This window comes from Aethalodelphis obliquidens, unplaced genomic scaffold (genome assembly GCF_003676395.1).
Source record: "Aethalodelphis obliquidens isolate GAN/ISIS:26980383/991018 unplaced genomic scaffold, ASM367639v1 scaffold5, whole genome shotgun sequence".
In the NCBI taxonomy this organism is placed as follows: Eukaryota; Metazoa; Chordata; class Mammalia; order Artiodactyla; family Delphinidae; genus Aethalodelphis; species Aethalodelphis obliquidens.
In genome coordinates, this window is record NW_020837949.1 from 20,440,185 (window position 1) to 20,464,574 (window position 24,390).

The 24,390-nt window shown below is 50.7% G+C and overlaps 1 protein-coding gene across 3 annotated transcripts in view; it reads left to right on the plus strand.

The window, feature by feature from the left end:
- Positions 1-24,390, plus strand: part of PLXNA4 (plexin A4) — a 463,197-nt gene that overhangs the window by 356,830 nt on the left and 81,977 nt on the right. For all 3 annotated transcript variants that reach the window (XM_027101899.1, XM_027101900.1, XM_027101898.1), the window contains exons 5-9: positions 5,648-5,748; positions 15,761-15,884; positions 16,592-16,745; positions 18,002-18,101; positions 20,548-20,662. In XM_027101899.1, coding sequence (XP_026957700.1) covers positions 5,648-5,748; positions 15,761-15,884; positions 16,592-16,745; positions 18,002-18,101; positions 20,548-20,662 — 594 coding nt within the window. The remainder of the gene's footprint in view (positions 1-5,647; positions 5,749-15,760; positions 15,885-16,591; positions 16,746-18,001; positions 18,102-20,547; positions 20,663-24,390) is intronic.

Here is a 24,390-nt window from a genome sequence, read left to right on the forward strand (position 1 = left end):
GGTTCTGTTGATCAGAGTGAACGCTTATAAAGGCCAAGGCCATGAGCTGCACTTCTCTATGGGCTCCTTTGCTCTGTTGTCAGTCACTCCCTGTCTTCCTGTCCCAGGTCATTGTTTTGTAACTTCATGGTCTCGGTCATGGGGCTGGATAGGTGAGGGAGTAGAGGTGATGATTCTATTAAACATAGTTCCAAACCAGACAGAACTACACTATAGTATTTAGGGAAGTTTACCTTGCTGGCAAAAGGGTAAAGCAAACCCCTGTGATTCCCAGAAAGGTAATGGAAGGGGAAAGAGACGTGGGATGGAGATGGGCACACAGATGCTCCTGGTCATAATTAGGGATGAGAAATGCTGATGCAGAAGCTGAGCGATCACAGGAGAATTTGCTAAAACCAAGGGCATTTGACCTCACAGGAAGTATGTGCATTCCAAGACCCTCCCCTGTGCCTCTTGGAAGGGGTGGGAGGTGAGGAACATTTCTGGGTAGAACAAGGCTGTGACACTTTTTTTCCAAATCAGGAAACGGAGGTCCAGAGCCTGAGAGTGAGAGATCCACTTACATGACAACACACGATAAGAGACATTCATCCCGAACACCTTTGTCCATTTGAGATTAAATTGAAAAGAGTAAACGATGCCTATCTTTTCACTCAGGGATCTCAGAATATTTCATACGCATGAATTTGTTATCGGTCTACCAACAGAAAGCTTCTGCCCCTTGACCCAGGCTGCTGGGAAGGAAATAGGTGTTCTTACGTCTACCCAATAGTTGTTTTTTTATTATTGTTTCTTTTGCTGTGGTAAGATACACATCGCATAGAATTCGCCATCTTGACGTTTAAGTGTTCAGTAGCATTAAGTGCATTCTCATTGCACGGCAACCATCTCCACCATCCTTCTCCAGAATGCTTTTCTTCTTCCCAAACTGAAACTCCGGACCCATTAAACACCAACTCTCCATTCCCTTTCCCTCAGCCCCTGGCAACCCCTTTCTACTTTCCGTCTCTATGAATTTGACCATTCGAGATCTCGTATAAGTGGAATCACGCAACATTTGTCTTTTTCTGACCGGCTTATTTCACGTAGCGTAATGTTTTCAAGGTTCATCCATGTGGTAGTTTGGGTCAGAATTTCCCTCCTTTTTAAGGCTGAATGATATTCAGTTGTATGTATATCCCACATTTTATTTATCCATTCATCTGTCCATGGACACTTGGGTTGCTTCTACCTTTGGGCTATTGTGAATAATATTGCTGTGAACATTGGTGTACAAGTTCAAGTCCCTGCTTTTCATTCTTTGGGGGTAGCTACCCAGAAGTAGAATGACCAGATCATACGGTAAATTCTAAGTTTAACTTCTTGAGGATCTGCCAAACTGCCCAATAGGTTTTTGCATAACGCCGACAGAACGTGCCGGGAAGACTACCCTACCCGAATCCCCCCACCCATTCTCCCCCAGCACAGTGTAAGTACACACAGGGGTCCTGAGAGGTGGTGGAGCTCCTGTCCCTAGAAGCAGTGAGGGAGCTATTGCAGCTGCGTCAATCAGCACCTCTCCTGGAGTCCAGTGGCCACAAGGGGACAGACCTCAGTTGTTTGTGGTCCCCGAGACCATCCATCGCTAGGATACAGTCATCTCTAGATAGGTCACATTGCCGTCTGATTTGTTCTCCAGGCAGAAGCCCCCGCCCCATGACTTTCTTTTTTCACCTCTTCCTGTGGTCGGAATTCCCTCACTCAGCTAATTAGCACGCCTGGCACTGTAGCGTAAGACTTTAATCAGCGTTGGGTGTTTCAGTTAATTGTGTGGCTCTGCATCTGGAGTGGTTTGTGTTCCAGGGTCAGGAGAGGAGCCGGCTTTGCTTGGTGTAAGGCGTGGGTGGAGGATCTAGGTATCTGGGGAGAGAGAATCACAGCGCCAAGGTGGCTCCGTATCCATCTGGCCACCTGTGCAGCTTACCAGCAAGGTGTGGACGGTAAGCAGAGCCATTCGGGTAAAGAATTGCACCCAGATAAGTGATGGGCTGAATCTAATTTTCAAAAGTGATTTAAAGTGTCAGGCAAATTTCTGATGCTTTCCAGAATTACACGCGGGATGGGGAGTGAGGCAAAGCAATGATGTACATTGGGAGATTTGGGGTCAGTCTGGGCGAGCGTGGCCGTGCCGGAGAATACTGTCTGATGGTGGGACTTTGGAAATTTCCCTGGGCCTGGTTTTCTTTGGGAAAGTCCTGGAAAGGTGAAGGGGTGGGTGGCACTCAGCTTTCAAATGATGGTAACCCTTCTACATGGACTGTCAGAATCCTGGCGGTTTCCCGGTTTTAGCATCCATGCTTTGAAAAGAATGGAGAAAACCTAGATAAATTTCAGAAGAGTAATAAAAAATGACTGAACGTACAGATAGAAAGAGCCTATAAGAAAAGGTGAAAGGAGGTTGGGTAGCATAATAACTTCCCAGGACTTATGTCCCTGTCCAACAGGGATCCACCCTGATGAAAAGCAAAGCAAAGTAGGTTTTACCAACTGTAGGTGGTAAAAGCCCTGAATAAGTCTAGGAAGCTGGGCCAAGAGGAAGCAGTGAATGGTTTAGGGGCAGACACCCCAGTTCAAGGAGGAAATGATGTGATCAAGGTAATAAGGGAGAAAAGCTCTTCCAGGCGTTAAACTCCTGACCAAGCTCACGAGGCCTCGGAAGAGCAGTTTGGGATGACGAGGGGGAGAGGTAAAGCGGCAACGCAAGGAGGAATGGGTATTAATGACAAAGATGACAATAAGAGTGAACTGTCACTTGCAATGTGCTTGACCATTTACAAGGCTGTTTCAAACCTCTTGGGTCATCTGTGCTTTGGGAAACTCTGTGGATTAAGGGGGATTTTTATCTCCATGTTGAAAGATGAGAAAAAATAGGACTCAGAGACAATAGGATCTCATTGCCAGTAAATGGTGAAGTCAGAATTTGAACCCAGCTCTGCAGGCTCCTACTCTGTTTCCCACCAAATGAAAATGACTCTTGTTTAAAATCGAGAGACGAAGGACTTTACAGTTCCAGGTATTGGCATTATTAAATGCCAGTTGCAAGATATTTTTAGACATCTGAATGCAAAGGCTTTGGAGAAGATCCGGTTCAGCAAGCAGCTGGCTCTTTTTGTGTTGTACACCCCAGAACCCCATGGCACAGCCGTCGGAGACAGATTATGGAACATGTCAGTGGGAGAAACCAGGGAGGATATTAAGTTCAGACCAAGAAAATGCTTTTGCTTGAACAAGCCATGATTTCCTCTTTAAGCCTGTGCAAAATATGGAGTGCTAGACAAGCAGCCGGAACATATGAAAACATTATTATGTACTTATGTTCCCAACTTTCATCATCTTTGGCCCCTTTTATTACTTTTTTCAGCTCTAGCATCAAGTTTTGAAAGATTTTTGCCTACTAAACAAACTGTATTTATTAAGTAATAATATATGTCCTATTTTTAGTATGGGAAATACATCACAGAGTATGCAAACCAACAGAAGACAGCAACAATCCAATTTTCATTAGGCTTTTGGAAATATTGAAAGTAACTGTGGACCTCGTTACCACTCATGAATTCCTAGGAGTCCAGCTACTTTGGGCACCATTATTTATATGCTCACATGACCAGTGTGTCTATGCCCATTTAAGGGGTAGGGAAGACAATTAAAGAGGCAACAGGAGGAGGGTCAGTTCCTGACTGTGTGTAGAGTCGGTGGTGGGGGGGGGGGTAATCTGCAAGAGTCTGATTGTCAGGACCAGTTACAAAAACGGGAAGGTGGTATGTCGGCAGAGCCAAGGCATGGCCCAGGCTGATTGCATGAGCAGTAATAAAAGGAAAGATAAAATTCCAAATGTGCAAAAAGACATCTGAGAATGTGGAGAAAGGGCCACCAAGGCCAAGGGCAAAGTTATAGGAACAGGAGCAGGAAGCTAAAAGGTACCTTGGAAAAAGTAAAAATACACGGTGGTCATTAAGATCACTCGATGGGCACTTGAGAAAACAGAAAAGATATATAAAGGGAAGAAGAAAATTAAGGTGGAAAGGATAAAGGAATCATGTGGGATTTGAAAATAATAATTAATTCTTAATTAATTCCAAAAGAGAGCTTCGAGACTAATTGAGCAGACTCTGGTGCCAGTTCGCCCGTGCACGAGTTACACGTAGCCTCCGCCAAGTGGTACATAATTTGATGGAGGCAGACCAGGAAGCAGCAGGGAAAACGCGGCCTCTGCGTTTGCTCGTGAAGCACAGAGGCTCGACCAGGTCAGCGTGATGTATGCTTCTTCGTGTCTACTGTCTGATGGCAAGAAATTAAAAAGGACGACCAGCTCAAACTCTCTTAGCTCAAGCTGAAAGGTTAGCTAAGAAGTCCTCCATCGAGATAAAAAGGTATTCCGAATGGAAAAGAATGATTACAAAGAAAACCCAAAACCTTTTGTGAAGAAGAAACTGGCAAAAGTGGAGAAGAAAGACCAAGGCTATAGGAAGAAAATTAAAATTCCATTTGATCCTGTGTAGCGTTATTAAGTACCTCCTACGTCTCAGGCCCTGAGAAATCATGTCAAAAGACATCAGGGCAAAGCTACGTTGGAGGGGGCTTCCTGGGTGGCGCAGTGGTTGGGAGTCCGCCTGCCGATGCAGGGGACACGGGTTCGTGCCCCGGTCTGGGAAGATCCCACATGCCGCGGAGTGGCTGGGCCCTCAGCCGTGGCTGAGCCTGTGCGTCCGGAGCCTGTGCTCCGCAACGGGAGAGGCCGCAACAGTGAGAGGCCCGCGTACCGCAAAGGGAAGAAAGAGAAAGGAAAAAAAAAAAAAAGCTACATTGGAGAACAAAGAAATTCAAAAGGTCTTTAGGAGTATGCAGGAAATAGAAGCATTTGGGCTAAACAGAAATGTCATGTGGAACATTTTACATTAACAAGCTGCTGGTGAAAGCTAAGATAAAGTTTTGGGGTTGGAGAGGAAGCCTCTAGTCATGAAAAGAGTGTGGGTAGGAAGAGAAATAGCAACAGCTGCTCTTTGAAAGCACCAGAGTGAACAACTTTATGAGCCAGTTGGCCAACATTATGAGAAAGAGAGAGCGAGCAAGTGTCCCCTGCAGAGCGAGTGGGTTACACCTTGTTAACAAGAGAGACAAGGGTCTTGGACTCGGGTTCAGCACTCTCTGGAACCACAAAAAGATTGAAACCTGAAGGAGAAGTTCTGGGAAGGGGCAAAACACTTTAAGGCAAAAGAGAAACAAGAACAGAGAAAGAAGCAGCATTTGAGTTTATTACATTGATAAGAGATAAATATGTGATGAATGGCACGTTTGTAGAGATAGTTGGGGGTTGGGGTGGTGGGAAAATTTCAATGTACATGTTATAAATATCTCTGATAACAATGTGACGTGAATTCTGTGGAGTCTATTCCCAGGGACTTCTAAGAAAATAACAGTTGGTTGTCTCCCCACAATGCTTATGGGCCACCTGCTCAAATATGATCCCTTTCGGTTCTGGGGCTCTAGGCCCCTTCCTGCTTCTACACGGTTTTAGGTGATACACCTGATAGGATGGCATGACTTCTTGGTGAACTACTGGGTGTTCTGCAAAATCTTGACCACTGTCTCCCGTGTGGTCTTGTCCTAGCTCACCAGAGTCCCTGTGGAGTCCTGTGGTCAGTATCGGAGCTGCGGCGAGTGCCTTGGCTCAGGCGATCCCCACTGTGGCTGGTGTGTGCTCCACAACACGTGAGTACTGCTGGGCAGCTTCCTCCTGCCTCCCCCTCCCCCGGTAATTCTCTCCGTCCTCGTCTTCTTCTCTATCACCACTCTCCTACTGTTTGACCTCTCCCTTCTCTCCCTCTCTTTTCTTACTCTTCCTTCTACGTATCCTTTGTAAATCTATGTATCCTTTGTAAATGTATCCTTTGTAAATCTTATCTCCCTTCTTTTGTTTATCTTATCTTTACCTTCTTTTGTTTATCTTTTGTAAATCTTATCTCCCTTCTTTTGTTCTGACTTCCCTTTAAATTGTCAACTTCCCATAAAAATATATGGAAATGTCAGCATGGGAACGATGAAGGGTCAGGATATGGGAATCACCCTGGATCATTACGCACTGAAGGTCTGGAGGGAGATCTCTGGACATTTCTGGTTGCAATTTGACTGTAGACTGTAGACTGACATTCCAGGGCTAGACAGCAGGAAAAAGGCATTGGACTCCTTTCTTTTTTTAAAATTTTTTTTAATATGTATTTATTTATCTGGACAGGAGGGTCTTAGTTGTGGCACATGGGATCCTGACCAGGGATCAAGCCCGGGGCCCCTGCATTGGGAGCACAGAGTCTTAGTCACTGGACCACCAGGGAAAGCCCTGGACTCTTTTCTCCAGGCTCACATGGGCCACTAGATCACGTGTAATGTCTACTGTCCAGTTACTGATTTAACAGCCACTTAACAGACTTCAGTATCCCCCCAGAACCTTCTGGTATTTGAGGGGTAAGTTCAAGTGTGTAGCACCTAAGAACCCTCCTCCGCAGCCCTAACACTCGTCTGGCTGTCAGAGCACCCTGCGCCCGGGGTCACTAGACCAATGTTTGAAACCCTGGTCCAAGTGTTGGCCGATCCCCCTGTGTGGCTCTTCCTTGCGGGCTCCATTTTACTCTCTAGAAGTGGGAAGAAGGCAATGGTAGACAGTGGAGACAAATGGTAGTCTGATAAATGAACTGAGGGGTAGAAGTAGGGTGCAGACAACCCCCCAGATGTGAGGGGAGAACAGAAAGCCTTTCTTAGGGGAGCCGAAGACCCTTGGCATTGCTGACTGGAGAAGCCAACAGTAGTTGGGCCCCTCCCACTCTGTGGAGTTTGGTCCCAGCCAAGCTATGGCTGCGGGAACCCCAGGCTTCTGGTTAACACTTGAAACTTGACACGCTGTGAGTTGGACACAACTATTATAAACTAAAAAGAAGGACTTAAGTTTTCTTACTAAGAGCCTGAACTGTATGTGACCAATGGCATTTACCAGTCATTTCCTGCCTCACTCCACCCTAGGAGTGCCTCTGAAAGTTAGACATGCCCTCTTCAATTCTAACACAACCTCTCCAAGGCCCCAGGATGGGCACCCTCCCCTCTCTAGGTGACAGTCTCAGGCATAATGAGACCTAGAGTTCACTAAGGAAAGGTTTTAAATCCCTCCGTTATGCTGTGATGGGAAAAAACGGAGACCCATCAACCTACCCTGAAAAGCAGGTATCTTAGAGATGACCAGAAACTGGGTACAGCAGTGTACTCAAAGCTGTGTATCGTAACAGAGCAGTGGCGCCTAAGACTGGCCGCCATACAAGAGGATGGAAGAGATTGCATTCAGAATCCAGGTCAGCTCTGATCAACCCAGAGGAGCTGCCCGGATGATACTTTGCAAGGCAGAGGGGAAGTCGTTTTCTTTGTCCCACACAGTGAGCCCTCAGAAAGGGACTGTGCTCCAGATCCATTGCTTCCTTGGGGGCCTTAGGCCAGCTGGCTTTCAGCTTGGCTAAGGATGGCTCAGCTGCTCCTGGCGTGAGGCTCTCACACCTGGCATCATTTAAGGGCAATCAGAAAAGCTGGCCCCCCTCTGACACTCTATGCCTGTGGGACCCAAAGGCCGGTCTCTGTGTCAGCTTTGATCCTGCCTGGTGATGTCGGCCAGCCCCACATAGCACTGAGCCCTGTGAAAAGCAGGGGCCCCGAGGCTCTGAGACGGCGGCAGGGGCGCCCACCTCCCCTCCCCAGAGCTGAGCTAAACAAGAATGACAGGAGGAGGTACCAGAGATTACTTCCTGCGTGGCCTCAGTTTCCCCTCAGTAACATGACACCTGCCTCCTGTCAGGCAGCAGAAAACAGGGGTGGACTGGGGTCAAGGTGAAGTGTGGACGGTTCACAAAGGAAGCCGTCAGCCTGCACTGGGAAGCCAGCCTCTCTACTCTCAGCGTGGCCTAAAGAAAACAGTCATGGACGTGAACTCTGGGCATCTGCCACCAAGTCCAAATTCCACATTCCCCAGCTGTGCAGCCACCTGAGCCAGCACCGCAGCTCCGAGGTGCTCTGCCAGCTCAAGTGTGGTTCTCTGTGACCTTGAGCCTCCTGGTGGTGGGATGGGCCTGGTGCTGGGGGCTGTGCTGCCATAAAGCCCAACTCCCCCAGGAGGATTCAGCTCACGAGCGCCCTAGGCCAGGGCTGCCCGCCCGCTGTGACACTCTGCACATCCATCCTCCCTCCCTCCCTCCCGGAGTTAATGGCCAGGAGAACCCCCTGGCCCACGTGGCCAGGTGAAGAAGAGTAGATGCCTGGATCTGCTAAGATGCTTGTAGTCAGGATATAATGTTTAATTTATATGGAGGGAGATAAACTGATGCTCAGTGTACAGTTTGGAAAGTTTTGATAAATGCAAAACCCAGGCAATCCACACCCCCATCAAGATGTACAATAGTTCTTCATCCAGAAAGTACTCTCATGCCCCTTCCTAATTCTTCCCAATGGGCCTTTCTTTTCCTTTTGTGCTTAAGTTCAAGGCAAAGCCAGACATTGCTTCTCCTGTATGTCCAGTTTGCACCCCTTTTCATTTGAAACAGATGCCAACAGGACTTCCGTGGCTGAGACTGATGCCTGAGGATGTGGGCCCAGCAGGAAGGAGGGCAGGCAGAGGCTGTGTGGGAAGGATGAGGGGGGCCAGAGAGCCTGCAGATGCTCCCCCTGGGGCGCCTGAGTTTACTAGGAAGGGAGGGAGGTGAAAAGTGCAGGGGATTGCATCACTTTGGAGGAGCACCATGCCCACACACACCCCCTGTGCCAGGCACTATGCTAGGCTCAGGGCATACAAGGGGCCTGCATTAGACCTTCTGCCCAGAAGCAAGTTCTTGGGAACCAGCCCTCTGGTCCAGGGATGGGGTGAGGGTTGCAGCCTGTGCTAGAATCAGCATGCTTGTCAGGTCCACGCCGCGGACAAGACCCTGTGCTACGTGCTACAGGGCCCAGCCAGCCTGCCCCAGGAAAACTGTGCAAAAGAGCATCAGAAACAGGGTTCCTTGTGGTGTCAAGATACATCCATTTTCTGTCACTTCTGCCAACTTTTCCCATGGTTGTAAGAAGTGAGAGGGTGGGGAATTTTGTGGGAAGAGAATGACAGCAGAAGCTCTGTGTGTATGTGTGTGTGTGTGTGTGTGTGTGTGTGTGTGTGTGTGGACAGAGAGAGGACAGAAACAGAGACAGAGCAACAAGAGGAGAGAGAGAGCGTGCATGCAGCTCAAGATGGGGCCCCAACCAACAGGTGGCTCAGGTGGCTGAAAGGGCTGTTTGTACCAGCAAGGGCACAGGTGGGTGGGTTGCAGACTGAAGGGGCTTAAGAAATGCTCATGTAATTGAAACCCTCCCTCCTGTTACTCACCCTCAGTTGTCCTGAGCACAGGCTTGCCAACCCAGTAGCATGGAGGGTCACCCCTGTTGCCCTTCTTTCAGCCCCGGGCCCCAGCCCACAGGCTTGCTGGCTTCTAATGGTGATGGCAGCTTCAACAAACTGTTTATTTGTCCATCACCTTGAGCCTTTGTTTGCAGGGCCTTTGGGCCTGAGCCTATTGTGACTTGGGTGAAAGAAAAGAAAGGCTGCAGTGCCCCCACAGCCCTGAAGCCCAGCTTTCACCTGTCCTGGGCCTGGAAAGAGCCCTCCAACCCCCAGGTCCCCAGCCCCCTCTCCCTCTTCCCCTCCCGTGCCCAGGCCAAGAAGCCCATCAGTCGCAGCAGGTAACGGGATCCCCCACAGACCTAGTCCCATCGATCGGCCCAGACGTTACCTTTCTTCAGCAGGGTCATCAGCGTCACTCCTGGGAGGCTCATGTAACTCAGGACACTGACAGGCGGAAGATAAGATCAGCTTTTATAAAGTCCTTCCCTCCCCCCTGGGACCCCTCCTCTTTGCAGATTTCTTCTCTTGGAAGGATGCCCTCCCTGGATGGCTTGGCGTGGGTCACTGTTCAGGACTCACTTTATATGGTTTCTGCCAAGATGGAGAGAAGGAAAGGAGAGGAGAGGAGAGGAGAGGAGAGGAGAGGAAAAATGCTGCTACCTACACAGAAGGGATGGGTTAAAACTAAGAACCTGTCTGTGGACCGACCCAGTCTGGGCTCAGTTTCCTGCCATAAAATGGCAGTGAAGAGCCATCTTACAGCAACGCCTTGAAAATTAAGGGAGGGATGTGCAGGCAGCCCCCCGGGGGACTAGCTCTCACTTCAGTGGCTGTGTAAGCAGAGGCTATGGGTCAGACCCAGGACCTCCTCCGTGGTCCCTGTCCTGCCGCTGTCCTCCCCGGGACTGGAGGGCTGTGATGGGGTGGCTGGGAGAAACCCACCGCTGGGAAGTCTTCCTTCCCAGACAGTCTTCAGCAGCCATGGTGTGGCTGTCCAACGGCCACCTGGGAAAGGGCAGAGAGAGAAGTTTGTTCCACAGTCACACTAAATGTCCCCTTAATCAAGTCCAAACTCATTCCAAAATGCCAGTCCTTTTGTGCTGCTTCTTAGCGTATCCCATAGCCTGGTTTTATGTTTATTTTAATTTTTTAACCTGTATCCAAGGGCTACTGAATACTCACCCGTTAAGGCAATGATCTCTCCTTGGGCTCTTTGCAGGATGTCTACACAGTCGTGAGGAATTGTTCGGATCCACTTCTGCCCAGCAAACTCTTTGCAGTCTATGCTGTGGCCTCCCCTGACTCTTTGCAAAAAATTTATCAGCCTCTGGTCCAGAGGAAAGAGTCCCAGACGAGATCCTAGTGTATTTGAATTTTTCTCACCCCAGCTCAATAGATACAGAACCAGTCCACAGGGGATTGGTTCCAGGACCCACAGCGGGTACCGAAATCCATGAACGTCAGATCCCCTAGTTGGCCCTCTGTATCTGTGGTTCCACATCCTAGAGTCACGGTACTGAAAGGCCTCACCTGGTCCGTGCCCTTCATATAAGAAACCCCTTACACACCATGTGCCTAGAAGGCCTCCCTTTACTATCCAGTCTGCCTTCCTCCAAGCTACACATGCCACCTGCCCATTTCTGGGGGCATTCCTGAAGAGGGCAAGGGTAACGATGTTAGGAAGCCCAGTCTCTTCCCTTGTCAGGGTTCCCAGATGTGGAGACAGTGATCAGAGAGCCCCCGTGATCTCCAACTTGAATAAGGTTCCTCTTACCTTTTCTGTAAAGGGCATTTAGGGAGCCCTACCCCATTTGTTTCCAACCTCCTCATGTTCTAAACACAGATTCCCCAAATATTGCACTTCAGGCACAGGCCATGACCAACGTGGAGTGTTAAGGATGGGGGATCACCTACAGGGAGAAGCAAGGAGCCAGTTCTGATATCCGAGGCTGGTAGACCCGCACTACCTGGAGGGCCTGGAGAGACGGACCAGTGGTGGTTTCCCCCATCTCCACTGCGATTTGGAGGCTCGCCCAGGCCGGACTCACAGAGAGCCCCACTTCCAAATGGAAATTTGCTTGCCCAGCCAGCAGCGCTGGGAGTTAATATTTCCATCACTGTATTTAGGAATTAATTTCTAGAGAACTTAATCACCACCTCTTTCCCTCTCCCTCACCCCCTTCCTTTCTCCATTCCTCTCCCTTCTAATTTTCCACTTGGCTGGGAATTCTCCAGCAGTGAAAGTTCAGGCTTACGGGAGGCGGTGGTAGCTGCTTCTTTAGAGAAGATAATCTCATTGGAACCACTGACTTGAATAATAACCCCTCCAGGGGCCGGGACCTTTGTCCCCAAGGGCTTTTAGCACCTATGAACTGGAGCTGGAGGACCAACTGCAGAGAAAGTGGAGGGAGAAGGGGAGGGAAGAAGAGCCTAGGGGGGCCAGACTCCAGTTCTGGGGCCCGGACTGTGTTCCTGGAGCCTGCTTCCTGCTGGCCACCTGCAGGTCTGCGATTCCTGGGGGTGGCAATGGTGCTGGCAGGGATGACTGTCTGGAAACTCAAAGCCATATAGCATGCACTATTTGAGTCCTGCCTGGAAAATGGATGAAGCAGGGTCTTCCGCCATGTCCAAGGTGTCCCCACAGTGGATTGCAAGGACGTGCTTTTGGAAGTACCTGGAGCCCCTTTGAAGGAAACATCTAAGCCCCCCGACCCAGGGGTCATGAATTAACCCTTTGCACGTTCCCTAGCTCTTGCCTGACCTAATGGAAAATCATAGTCCCAGAAGGGCAGGAGGCCATTCCCCTGACAGACCCTTTAAGAACTCAGAAGGAATCCATTCTTCCCCTACATTTTCCTATCACTTCGAAGGTCGATTGTCTGTGCTTTTGAACATTTGTAGCTTCCGCCCTCATGGGCCCTGAGGGATAGTAGAAATGTCAAAACACCCCTGACACTGACCTTAAACTTGACTTTCCACGAAGAGAGCTGAGTTCTCAATACCCTTTGACAGCTAGGAAGAAAGCAGAGCTACGGCCCAGACTACTCTTTTTTTCCTCTTTGCTCCCTCCTGCCATCTGGGGCTCCCCCTCCGTCATTAAGAGGAAAAGTGCTGCAGCCATTGCTGTCTTTTCATCTTTGATTTGCCCTGTGGTCCAGTCTGGGAGGAGATCTGTGCTTCTACATCAGCTGCAGTTTCGGGGGGTTGGATGGGAAAGCAGAGGAGGGATGGGGTAATACTAGGTTTTATGGAGGGCTTATTATGTATGAGCTATGCTCTGTTCTAAATGCTTTACTTGTGTCATCTTTTAACCCTCATGATAACCCTATTAGGTAGGTACTGTTTTGTCCCCATTTTATAGATGAGAAAACTGAGGCAGCAAAGAGGTTAAGTAATTTACCCAAGATTACACAGTTAGATGGGATGTTTAAAATTGTAAGCCACGGGTGGCTTCCCTGGTAAGACCTAAATCTGCGGGAGATGATACCTGTTTAGTTGTGCGCTCTCGGGAGCCATGGAAAGATGCAGCCTCATGAACTCTGGGAGCAGCAAACCATGCAGATAGACCTTGTCTTGAGATCCCTCAACCAAGTTCCTTTGTACCTCCTGCAAGAGGGAAGGAGTTGCCTCTTTTCTATCTGGACTCTATTTGGTAACTTCAGGTGATGTTTGGGCTGAAAGCAGCTTCATTTTTCCTCTCTGCATAATTTAATCAAAGACATTTTTCAGATCTACTGATTGCTCTTGGAAATAGGAACTTCAAAGTTGGGGAGTCAGTGAATAATTGAAGTCTGTACCAGCTCTCTGGGTTGCTGTTAATGGGAGTAATAACACTATTAATAGTGATGTCAGTGCAGACACCCTGGAAAAGTCCATAACATTAGCTTAATGGCCGGAGGTAATGAAGTCCTTGCAGAGGAGCTAGCCTGGTAAATTAACTTCCCAGACTTTTAGGCAGATGCCCTTGTTGTCATGGGTCTGCTAGAACAGCCTGGGGGTGCCTTGGAGACAAACACACTCACATCTGACCTTTCACCCTTGGGATGAGATTCCTGGACGAGTCCTGGAGAATTCACAAGTCTTAGTAATATTCAAAGTGTTTCCAGTGGCAGGCAGAAACAGCGATTAGCATAGAGAATGAGATTGAGAGGACATTTTTAAATTGCCCTAAGCACAGAAGGGGACATCAGGATGGCAAGGAAAATGGGTTTAGTCTAGAAGCTTCAGGGAGGTAGAGCACAGTGGGTGAGTGGAGGCTCCAGAGTCCACCTGCGTTCATACAGGCTCCCTCTGACTAGCTGATGACCTTGACCAAGTGACTAACTGCCCTCTGTAGTTTCCTGATCTGTAAGGTGGGGTTTAAAATGGTTACCTACCTCCCATCATCTCTGGGAGAGCTCAGTGACATAAACTGTAAGCCCCTTATCACAGTGCCCAATAAGAGCTCAATGACTAGTAGCCATGATTATTTTATTCAGAATTGTGTTTTATTTCTGCATTACACATCCACTTTACTCCAAGGTCATCCTTTCTGTCCATACCTCCCCTTTCTTCCTTCAGTCCACGCCTTCAGTGATTTCTCAGCTAAATTCTCCTCTCAGACCCTCCACTATTAGGCCGTCCCTCCCACCGAGGCCAGGATGCAGTCTCATGAACTCCGGGAGCAGCAAACCACGCAGATAGACCTTGTCTTGAGATCCCTCAACGAAGTTCCTTTGTACCCACAGCAGGAGAGAAGGAGTTGCCTCTTTTCTACCTGGACTCTGTTTGGTAACTCCAGGTGATGTGGATGGCATACTTCCTTCCCCGTGGCTGGGAGGAGAGGCCCCCGCAGGTTTCCTCTGTGCCTTGAGAGTCACCCCGAGAGCAGCTCAGGGTATCCAGGTGCCCCTCTCCCCTCCCCTTTTACCCTACCCCTCACCCTCTGCTTCTTGAGACAGAGGTTCCCTTCCATATCCCTGGCTGTTCCCTTCCCTACTCAGCTCCTTGCCCAGTGCTTCCTCCGCTCCTGCAACAGCCCCTGACATCCTCCCTTCTCAGCAGAGTCTCTCCTCTTTAACCAAAAGAGATCAGCACTCAGGAGGGATTTCCCTGCAGTCCCATCTTACCTCAACACGTCCCTCTGAGGACCCTGCTTTCCCTCACTGCCACCCCACAGCAGAATCAGTAGCCCAGAGGTTCCAAATCATGGCCACTCAGAGCAGCTCCATGTTCACCAGGCTTATCCAGCTTGGATTAAATACTGTTTCCTGAAAGTCAAATACCCCCGAGCAGTCAAATCCCACTGGAAGGCAGGGCAAGCCCTGGCCCCGGCTGAGAGCTTAAGTGCCTTCCCCTATGTGTGATGTGTGCATTTGGGGGACCACCCTGACTTTTACGGGCATCTTTCACAAGCCTCCATCAGTTACGACCGTAAGATCCCAGGTCACCTGGATGTGATCCACTGATGACAAGGCACACTTTGAACAATAACAGGACACGGACACTAGGCAACAGCGAACCTTCTACAGCAGTGATGCTGGGCCATGGAGCTGGGATTCGGACCCAGCGCAGCCTGGCTCCAGAGCGTGCTCTGAACTTCTACCCTCGGCAACTCTGATCCCTCCTCCCCTCCCTCCTGCCCACCTATGTTTACCTTCTGTCTGCTGGGCAGGAGATATGCAGGGGGTTCCAGAGTGAGTCAGGCATAGTTTCTTCTTCTGAGAAGTTCACACTTGGTAGGAGAGGGCTGCGCTTAGCCTAATAATTGTCATATAGTCTAAGAAGTTCTAGACGGTGGGAAACACCAAAGTGCTCTTAACGTTGCCCAGGGTGGGAGTGGGTTGGTGGGAAGAGGGACCCACGGCAGATGCATTATAGTTGAACCATGTCTAGAGGGACAGGTAGAAGTTGGAATGGGGAAAAATGTGGCGAGAGGGCAGTGCAGACAGAGGAGCTGGCGTGCACAAAGCCGAGGAAATCGGAAAGAGGAGATACGTGGAGAGAACGGTCTCGGTTTGCGAAGGGGGGCGCTGAGGCTGAGTGGGGAGGGGGAATAGACAGGACTTCCAGCTCTTCCTGTGAATGAGGAGGCCCTGAGGGCACTCTGGGGTGACTCTCAGGGTTTCGCATGTGACAACCAGTTTTTGGAATTACCTTCTTCTTCCAGTTTGGGCTTGATGGGGGAGGACCAGGCTGGAGGAAGGAAACTAGAAGGTTAGTCCTGGGCATGCTCAGTTCGGACATGTCCTAGGAGCCGCTGGCAATGCCTGACCTCCGCGCCGGCCCCTCGCTGGACCAGCGGTCTCCTCCTGAGCCCCTGATCCGTCGCTCTGTCATTCCCAGGTGCACCCGGAAGGAGCGCTGTGAGCGATCCAGAGAGCCCCGCAGGTTTGCCTCTGAGATGAAGCAGTGCGTCCGGCTGACCGTCCATCCCAGCAACATCTCCGTCTCTCAGTACAATGTCCTGGTAAGGCCGTGGGACCGGGATCCACGGACGTCGGAAGAGCCTTCCCCCCCGCCCAAAAGGGCCTCAGCCCAACACCCCTCAGGAGGGCTGGGCCTAGCTGGCCAGCAAGGCCGCTCCAGAGCAGGGCAGGGGATGGAAGATGGGGACGTTTGCAGGACTATCGGGGAAGAGGCTTTACGCGCAAGGGGTAGAAAGACAGGGAAAACTGACACCAGAAATGACTGGAAGTGTGACCAAGAGGGGGAAAGTGTTGGGAGCCCTCTCCTTGTCTTTGAGATGGGAAAGATGTACGTGCAGAGGGAGAAAAGGGGGCGGTGGCACCCACGTTCTTGCTGGGCACCTGCTGGTTGGTGTTGCCATTTTCCGAAGTTGGGGATAACGGAGGGGAGCCTGACCAGCAGTTTCTCGGGGCCTCAGTCCTGCCCAGGGCCTCTCTCCACCTACAGATCCCCTAAACGTTCTGTTTCCTGGGGCCAAATCCATTCAGATGCTTATTTCTTTTGTCTCTGTCTCTTACCATCCCACCACCTTCTCTGTCCTCTCCTGTTGTAAACTGGGTCTCTTCTGTATGTCAATATTGCCTCACGCTTTTCTTTCTTCTCTTTCTCTCTGATCTCTCTTGCTCTCCCTCTTTCTTCCTTTATTCCATACCTTCTTTCTCCCATGTCTCTCTCCTCCTCTCTTTCCCCCTGCCTGGCTGTTCACAGCTGGTCCTGGAGACGTACAATGTCCCAGAGCTGTCAGCTGGTGTCAGCTGCACCTTCGAGGACCTGTCAGAGATGGACGGGCTGGTGGTAGGCAGTCAGATCCAGTGCCACTCCCCAGCAGCCAAGGAGGTGCCCCGGATCATCACGGAGAACGGTGAGTGGTCCCCAGAGGCAAAGCGGGGTGGCAAGTCCTTCTCCCGCCGCCTGGATGATGAAAACTCAGGACAGACACGCGGGATCGAGGGAGCGCACAGGAGGGGAGGGTCAGAGGAAGCGGCGTGCATTGGTAGGGGTGTCACAGGAAGAGGGGGATGGAGTGTCCCTCCGCTGCCTTTGGAATTGAAACCAGGTGAGCATCCAAGAGTCAGCCTCACCCTGGGTGGGGAGCGGTGCCAAGAGGGCGGGAGAGGGGAAAGGCCAGCACAGTGGCAGAGTGTGCCGGTCCAGTTCAGAGGTCATGCTGGAGCGTGAGAGGGCCGGCATGGAGGGGCACGGGAGGAGGGATGGGGTGCAGGGGTCATCTGCTTCCTTACCCACTGCCTGCACTGCTGGGTCTCTGACCCTGAACCGTTGCCCCCCCCCCCCAACCCCCGCCCCACCTCCCCGGAGCTTCCTGTTGCTGGCCGGCTGCCACGAGAAGGACAAGGTGGACAGAGGCCCAGCGCTGAGAGGGACAGGCCTGCCTGGGCAGCCTGATTCCATGTTGGCCCTCCCATTTGGGCTTGTCACATTTGTTCCGAGCTGATTGATTAATGAGCCTCTCAGGGAAGGCACAGAACAAGGGGCCTGGGGTCAGGGCTGTGAATTAAACATGGACCCCAGCTCCTCCGTGGTGCCAGCTGAGGATTCCAGGGATGTCTGCCCGAATGGAGCCCACCAGACGAGGGGGTGTCTGCACAGGGTCTTTCCTTGCAGAGATGGGGAACGAGCTCGTGAGTGCTCACACACCCACGTGTAAAACCTCTGGCATACTTTGTGGCAGCGTTGCCAAGAGTTTGCATGTTTCTCCTGGTAGCTAATCAATGTGTGTATTTGTAATTCTGTGAGTGCTGCATGGACATCATGTATGTGAATGCACATTTGAATACCTGTCAGAGTGTGTGTGTGTGTGTGTGTGTGTGTGTGTGTGTGTGTGTGCGCGTGTAGACAGGAAAGGACCTGGTGAGCGAATGAGAGGTGGGTGCCGGGAATACAGTGTGGAAGGAGAAATAGACCAGAATCATCCTCTGCAGCTGTTCTCGGGGTTGTCCTGGGACCGGGCCCGACTGAATCCGAATCCGGTTAGAGCTGAGCACACCCCCTGGAGAGGGGGCTCCCCTTTGCCAGGGTGCATTACTCTCAGTGGGACCTGACACGGGGCAGTGGCCGTCCCCCACCCCACCTCCACCTCATGGCTGGCTCCGCCCACAGGGGACCACCATGTTGTCCAGCTGCAGCTCAAGTCGAAGGAGACAGGCATGACCTTTGCCAGCACCAGCTTTGTCTTCTACAACTGCAGCGTCCACAATTCGTAAGTGCCCCTCCAGCCTCACTCAGCTCCCTGTTTCTGGGGTCAAAGTTCATCCAAAGATAGAAGATCCCACCACTTTCCCAAGGACTTACCATCTAGAGGCCCTGTAAGGCGACCTCCTTCACCCCCAGAAGAAGAGGGACTCCGTTCTCTGGCACCCACAGGGTTAATGGGAAGAGGCTAGAACGGGCAGCGTGATAACCTGTGGGCTGGGGAACTCCAAGTCCCTAGCCCTTACATCTTCTCTGGCATAAGTCTGCTAACGTGATTCACTTTCCACCATCTGTTGAGGAGGGGGCTGCTTATTACCTGGAGAACAGAGCGGCCAGCACCCCAGGTGAGAAGAGGGGTCTGGGGAGGGAGAGAAGGCCCCACGTGTGTCCAGGCAGTGGTCCAACAAGTCACCTGAATGAACGCTCAGCTCTGCACAGTCCCTTGCAGGCTGGGTCGGGACTCAGGCTGGCCACGGTCAGAGGCGGGCTTCAGCCTGGGGTGGGCTTCTAGCTCTGGCTCCGGCTCCAGCTCTGGCTCTGTTTGACTGAAGCCTCCACTTCCCAGGGGAAGCCACGGGCGACGGAGGCTTGGGCTCTAGAGTCAGACCAGCTAGGAAAAGTAACCCTTCTGTGCCCCGGTATCCTCTGTAAATGAGGAAATAGTAGTCCTCCTGCTGGGGCGTCACCCACATATTTAAGAGCTGACGTGGCGAGGGCACGGTCCCCTCGGCTGGGACATCGCTGCTTGCCGCCTGCTCATCAGCCCTGCTCAGCCCGCAGGCTGGCGGCGAGGGCTAGAAGAGCTATTACAAAGAGAGCGCTTAGAGCCGTGTCTGGCCGACTGTTTAGGCAACTGTACATTTTACTGTTACTGTATTATGATTTCCTCTCCAAAGTGATGGGCCTGGATAATATTGAGAAGGTACAAACCTGTCTTTCACCATAGAAACCTTTCTTCAACCAAAATTAGGTATGAAAGCCCAATATAGAAAATAGATGGAAGCAGGAGATGGTTGAGGGTCGAGGAGACCTGGAACCCCTCTGTCTAGGAGCCCCTCGCATCTCACAGTCTCCAGAGAAGCTCCACGGAACCCCCAGGGTTCCAGAGAGCACAGTCTGAAAGCCATAGAACGTGATCTCAAAAGCTTTGCTTGCTTTAATATAATGTTCTGTTTTCTTCTCCATATAGGACAAGCTAGTTAACATAACCATAGATATTTGGGACTCTAGGCTGGTGGGCTCTGTCTGGTTATGACAGCTGTGAGTCCAGAGCTGTGGCTCTCTTGGGCACCCCAAGTAAGAGGCAGCCAGTCCTCCCAGCCAAATTGCTTCGACGTTGGAATCCTCTTCCTGCTTCTTCCCACAGAGCTTGCCATGTCTTTACCACGTGGTGACCTAATCCCTCACTCCCCTTTTGCCCCTCTAAGAAAGTAGAATAGGTCGATGAAATCATATTTGAAGTTTCCATTCAGTCCGTAAGATGATTTTAAGCATCCTGTATGCACGGCAGTGTGTTACTCATTAAACAAGGAGGATCAAACATTAATAAGATGCAAAGACACGATCTCTACCCACCAAGGATCATGGCCTGGTGGACCAGCGGATGAACAGGACAATGAATAAGTAAAATATAATACAACAAGAGCAATACTGTTCCAGAGACAGAAACAAGAGGGTGAATAGGATGAGGGCCCCAATGAGACCAACTCTCCGTTGGTCAAAGAAGGAAGAGGAGATGATGGGGTAGAGGAAATGTTACTCCAGGTAGAAGGACAGCACGGGGAGAGCATGGCCTGTTCTTGGCTGAAGCTCCAGACACACGTGGGGACAGTGGATCTAGACACCACAGAGGCCTTGGCCTGCATGGCAAGGCATTTGGGTTCGACCCTTTGGAAGAAGGGAGCCATGTTGGGTTTTAAACAGGAAGTAGCTTTTATAAAGTTGCCTGTGTTTCCTGGGAATGGTGAGTAGACGTAGGGTTGCCAACTCTGCCCATCACACTGAGGGGGTAGCCTCAAGACCTTCCTCTGCAAAGGTGCGTCCATGTGGGTCCTTGTCAGCAGAGACCCTGGAGTCCATTTGAATTAAAAGTCAATTTCACCGTTAGTCCTAACTCTTACGGGTTCTCTGGATGAGCCCCTCTACTCCAGACTTCATTGTTTCCCGATTCAGCAAAGGAGGGCGCCATCCTATAAAAATGGGGGTGGTTGATGAGGCTCTTGGGGGGTCGGGGTTGTCAGCTACCTGAGTGAAGGCAGAGGCCAGAGACTCTTGGCTTCCTGAGGACTTGGAGAGAAAAGGGATGGATTTTTCCAAGATCTGCTCTTCCTGAGTGTTTGAAGGTGGTTTCTACTACTATGAAAACGTGTTTTGCTAGGCCCTAGAGTCCTGGGCTTTCTGCTTTTGGTTCATGCAGGTTCTCTGATGTGTGCCTCTTCCTCCTCTGTGCCCAGGTGCCTGTCCTGCGTGGAGAGCCCATACCGCTGCCACTGGTGTAAATACCGGCATGTCTGCACCCATGACCCCAAGACTTGCTCCTTCCAGGAAGGCCGGGTGAGGCTGCCTGAGGTAGGTCCCGCAGCCAGAGCCGTGAGTGCTGCTTGCTGTGAGCGTGGGACACGCAGACAGGTCTTCCCTTAAGAAGAGAAAACAAAGGCAAATCCCGCAGGACCACCCCCTTGCTCCCCAGCCCCGACTCTTAAGGGACCGCTTCACGAAAGCAGTAAACAAGCAAAGCTCTGAGCTCTGGGTCAGTCCTGGGGGTTCAGTTACCAGACAGAGGTGCATTCCAGGTCACTCCGTCCAGCAGGACCCTCTACACACCAGGTGAGTTCCAGAACGATCCCAGAGAGGGGTGTGTGTGTGTGTGTGTGTGTGTGTGTGTGTGTGTGTCCTAGAAATAATTGTAAGTACACAGCAGGACTGTGTACAGACTGCTGAGCAGTCCCTCAGAGCACTGTCCACAGAGCAGAAATGAGATCAAAGAAGTCAAGTTGAGTAAAAGGGAGAGAAAGATAAGAATGAGAGGGTGGTCACTAACCTGAGGGTGGTTTTCAAAGTGTGGTCCCCAGATCAGCAGCAGCAGCATCTTCATCACCTGGGACCTTGTCAGAGATGCAAAATCTCCCTCTCCATCCTCTCCGCCAGCTGGGTGACCCCTCGGGGCTGCGGTCAGCACTGTGCGATTCTGCTGCACAGACCAGTCTGCAAATCACTGACACAGAGTCAGGCTCTGTGGCTAAGACACTGTTTCTGTTCCGTCCTGATCTTTAGTCTTATCCTTGAAAACTCTTCATCACCATAATAGAAATACTCTATGCCTATGTTGTTTCCTCTCTGAGATTGTAAGTTTGTGGGCAAAGGCCTCAAGGATAATGGGTGTAAACACATTTTGGAAAAGTCTGCTGTTGTTCAAACATTATGGTGCTTGTGTGACTCCAACCGTTGGGCCAGTAGTTCTGAACAGAGTGGTTTAGAATGCTGTTGCTGAGAATAGGAAGATAGAGAGGTGATCTATCTATATCTATATCTATCTATATCTATATCTGTATCTATATCTATATCTGTATCGTGTTGGTTAGACCCCACTGAATGCAAGGACAGGGCACTCTCTCAGCCAACGCTGGACTCAGACTCCAACACCTCTCCTACCCCCAAGTCTTGGGTGTACCTTCCAGCCCCCTTCACACAGCCCCACAGGTGCCATGCCCATGTGGCAAAGCCATAACTGAGAGCAGGGAACTGTCCAGGTGCAGAAAGCATAAGGGCTGTTTGGGGGACTGGATGGGGCATGGTGAGAACAGAGAGGCCCACCCCCAGACTCCCACCCCACTAGGAACCCTAACTTAGGCCAAACCCTTAATGGCAGGAGGGAAGCTGTCTTGTCTCTGAAAGGGAGGAGCGAAGGACACCTCACCACCAGCATCTGCTGCGTTGAGCTCTCCTCACCCAGGAAAAGACTGAAGTGTGTCTGGCGATGAGAAATTTCCAGCCCCGGATCCCACTTTCCCAAGCGCCGGTGGCTGAGCAGGAGTTCTCAGGGTAGAATGGGCAGAGCAATCCTTTGCGGAGGGAAAGACAAGGAATGGTGAGGTTGTCAAGGGGAGAGAACGCTCCCAATTGGGTGGGGGGGACAAGAGGGGCAAAAAAGACAGAAAAAGCAGAAATTTGAGAACCTCATTCAAGGTAATTAAATGATTAGGAGCCTTTGAGATCCACCAGATCCCTCAGGTGTCTCTGCTTTCCTTTTATTCCTGGGCCTCTCCACACAGGAAATCCCTGCTAGATACACCAGCCTGGAAAGCTGGAGAGAGCCTGAGAACCTCTTTCTTTCTGCTCCCATCAAATCACTTGTAGGTTTCAGACCAGAACAAGAAGAGGCTATGGAAGTCTCTAGACACAGGCCCTCTGCCTCTGCGATGGGGTCTGTCTATGGCTGGGAACAGCTGCTCTGAATTCGTAATCCGAAAAAGAGACCCAGACCTAGATTATCCCTTCATAGGGAAAGGGAGAAAAGGGGTTATGTCTTGGCTTTAAGTAGGAATGTGAATCTAATTTTTAATGTGTCAATTCTCTGCTTCTTTTTTTTTAACTAAGACAAAGTGGAGCTAAAGCTAACAGGACAGACGGGTCTGACAGCCAAGGGGCACACCTTGGCATGAAGACCCTGACGAAAGGCTGTACATTCTCGGGACTTCCCTGGTGGTCCAGCAGTTGAGACTTCACGCCCCCAGTGCAGGGGGCCTGGGTTCAGTCCCTGGTTGGGGAGCTAGATCCTGCATGCATGCTGCAACTAAGAGCCCACGTGCGCAACTGAAAGATCCCGCGTGCCCCCACTAAGACCTGGCGCAGCCAGACAAATAAATAAATAAAATATTTAAAAAAAAGGAATTTAAAAGAAGGCTATCCATTCTCCTCAATCCTGGGCCTTTGTCTTGGGGTGCAGGGTCAGAAGCAGAAGAAGGGCTGGTTGACCCACCCAACCAGGGGCTAAGAGCCCAGGAAGCACCTCTTCTTATGTTGTTCAGAAACCTACAAGTAACTTGATGGCAGTGGAGACAAAGAGGTTCTCAGGCTCTCTCCAGCTTTCCAGGCTGGTGTATGTGGCAGGGATTTCCTGTGTGGAGAGGCCCGAGAATAAAATGAAAACAGAGACAATTGAGCTCTCTGGTGGATCTCAAAGGGCCCTAATCATTTAATGACCTTGAAGGAGGTTTTCAAATTTCTGCCTTTTCTGTCTTGTTTGCCCCTCTTGTCCCAACTTTCTTTCTTTTAAATATGTAAAAGCAGCTGGCATCTGCTGCTCAGAAAGAGGAAAAAAACCTAGAAAAGAATAAAACAATAGCCCACCACGTTTCCCAGTGCAATTCAGGGATCTCCATAAAAGAATAATGTCTTCAGGTGCCCAGACTGCAAGCCAGGTACAGCACCCATGTGCACCTGGTGGTGGCAGAGGTCACTGGGGATTCACAGAACCTCAGAGGGTGTGGTGCCAGGGTCCCCAGAAGAGGAAGAAGCCTGGAGGAACGTGACGGATGGAGGGATGTGAAGAAGGACACACCCACCGCTGTGGCCCCACCGCCAACTCTTTCCATTTTACATGAGCCCTTTTACCGGGAGCCTGGCGAGCATCACAGTGACAGGTATCTTGGAATCGCCGTGCCTCCCTTATCACTTCACTGAATGGAATTAACTTTGGCTTCTCTTTTTCTTGGGTGCTTATTTATTCTAAGAGAAGGAAGTCTTTTTTTTTTTTTGCGGTACGCCGGCCTCTCACTGTTACGGCCTCTCCCGCTGTGGAGCACAGGCTCCGGACGCGCAGGCTTAGCGGCCGTGGCTCACGGGCCCAGCCGCTCCACAGCACTTGGGATCCTCCCGGACCGGGGCACGAACCCGCGTCCCCTGCATCGGCAGGCGGACTCTCAACCACTGCGCCACCAGGGAAGCCCGAGAAGGAAGTCTTAAGGCTGTACTCCTGGTCCACAGTTGGAGGCTGCATTCTACCCAGCTCAATAATGGACCATTTTGAATATAACACAGAGGAGAGGCCAGAGTCGACCACCTCATGATGGTTGTTGTAGCAGCGTCTTCCTGGAGATAAGGGGAAAAGAAGTAAATAAATATTTGTGGACTGTTGTCTGAGTCCAGCCATTGCAGGTCAGCGGAAGAAGGTCATATTGTCCTCAGAGCTTAAAAAAAAATCCCCGGCTGCTAACAGAAATATAATGATCTTTTTTTAATGTCGTTGCTTTGTTGTCTATATTTTTGTTTCTGGGAAGAGCTGGTAACAGGAATAA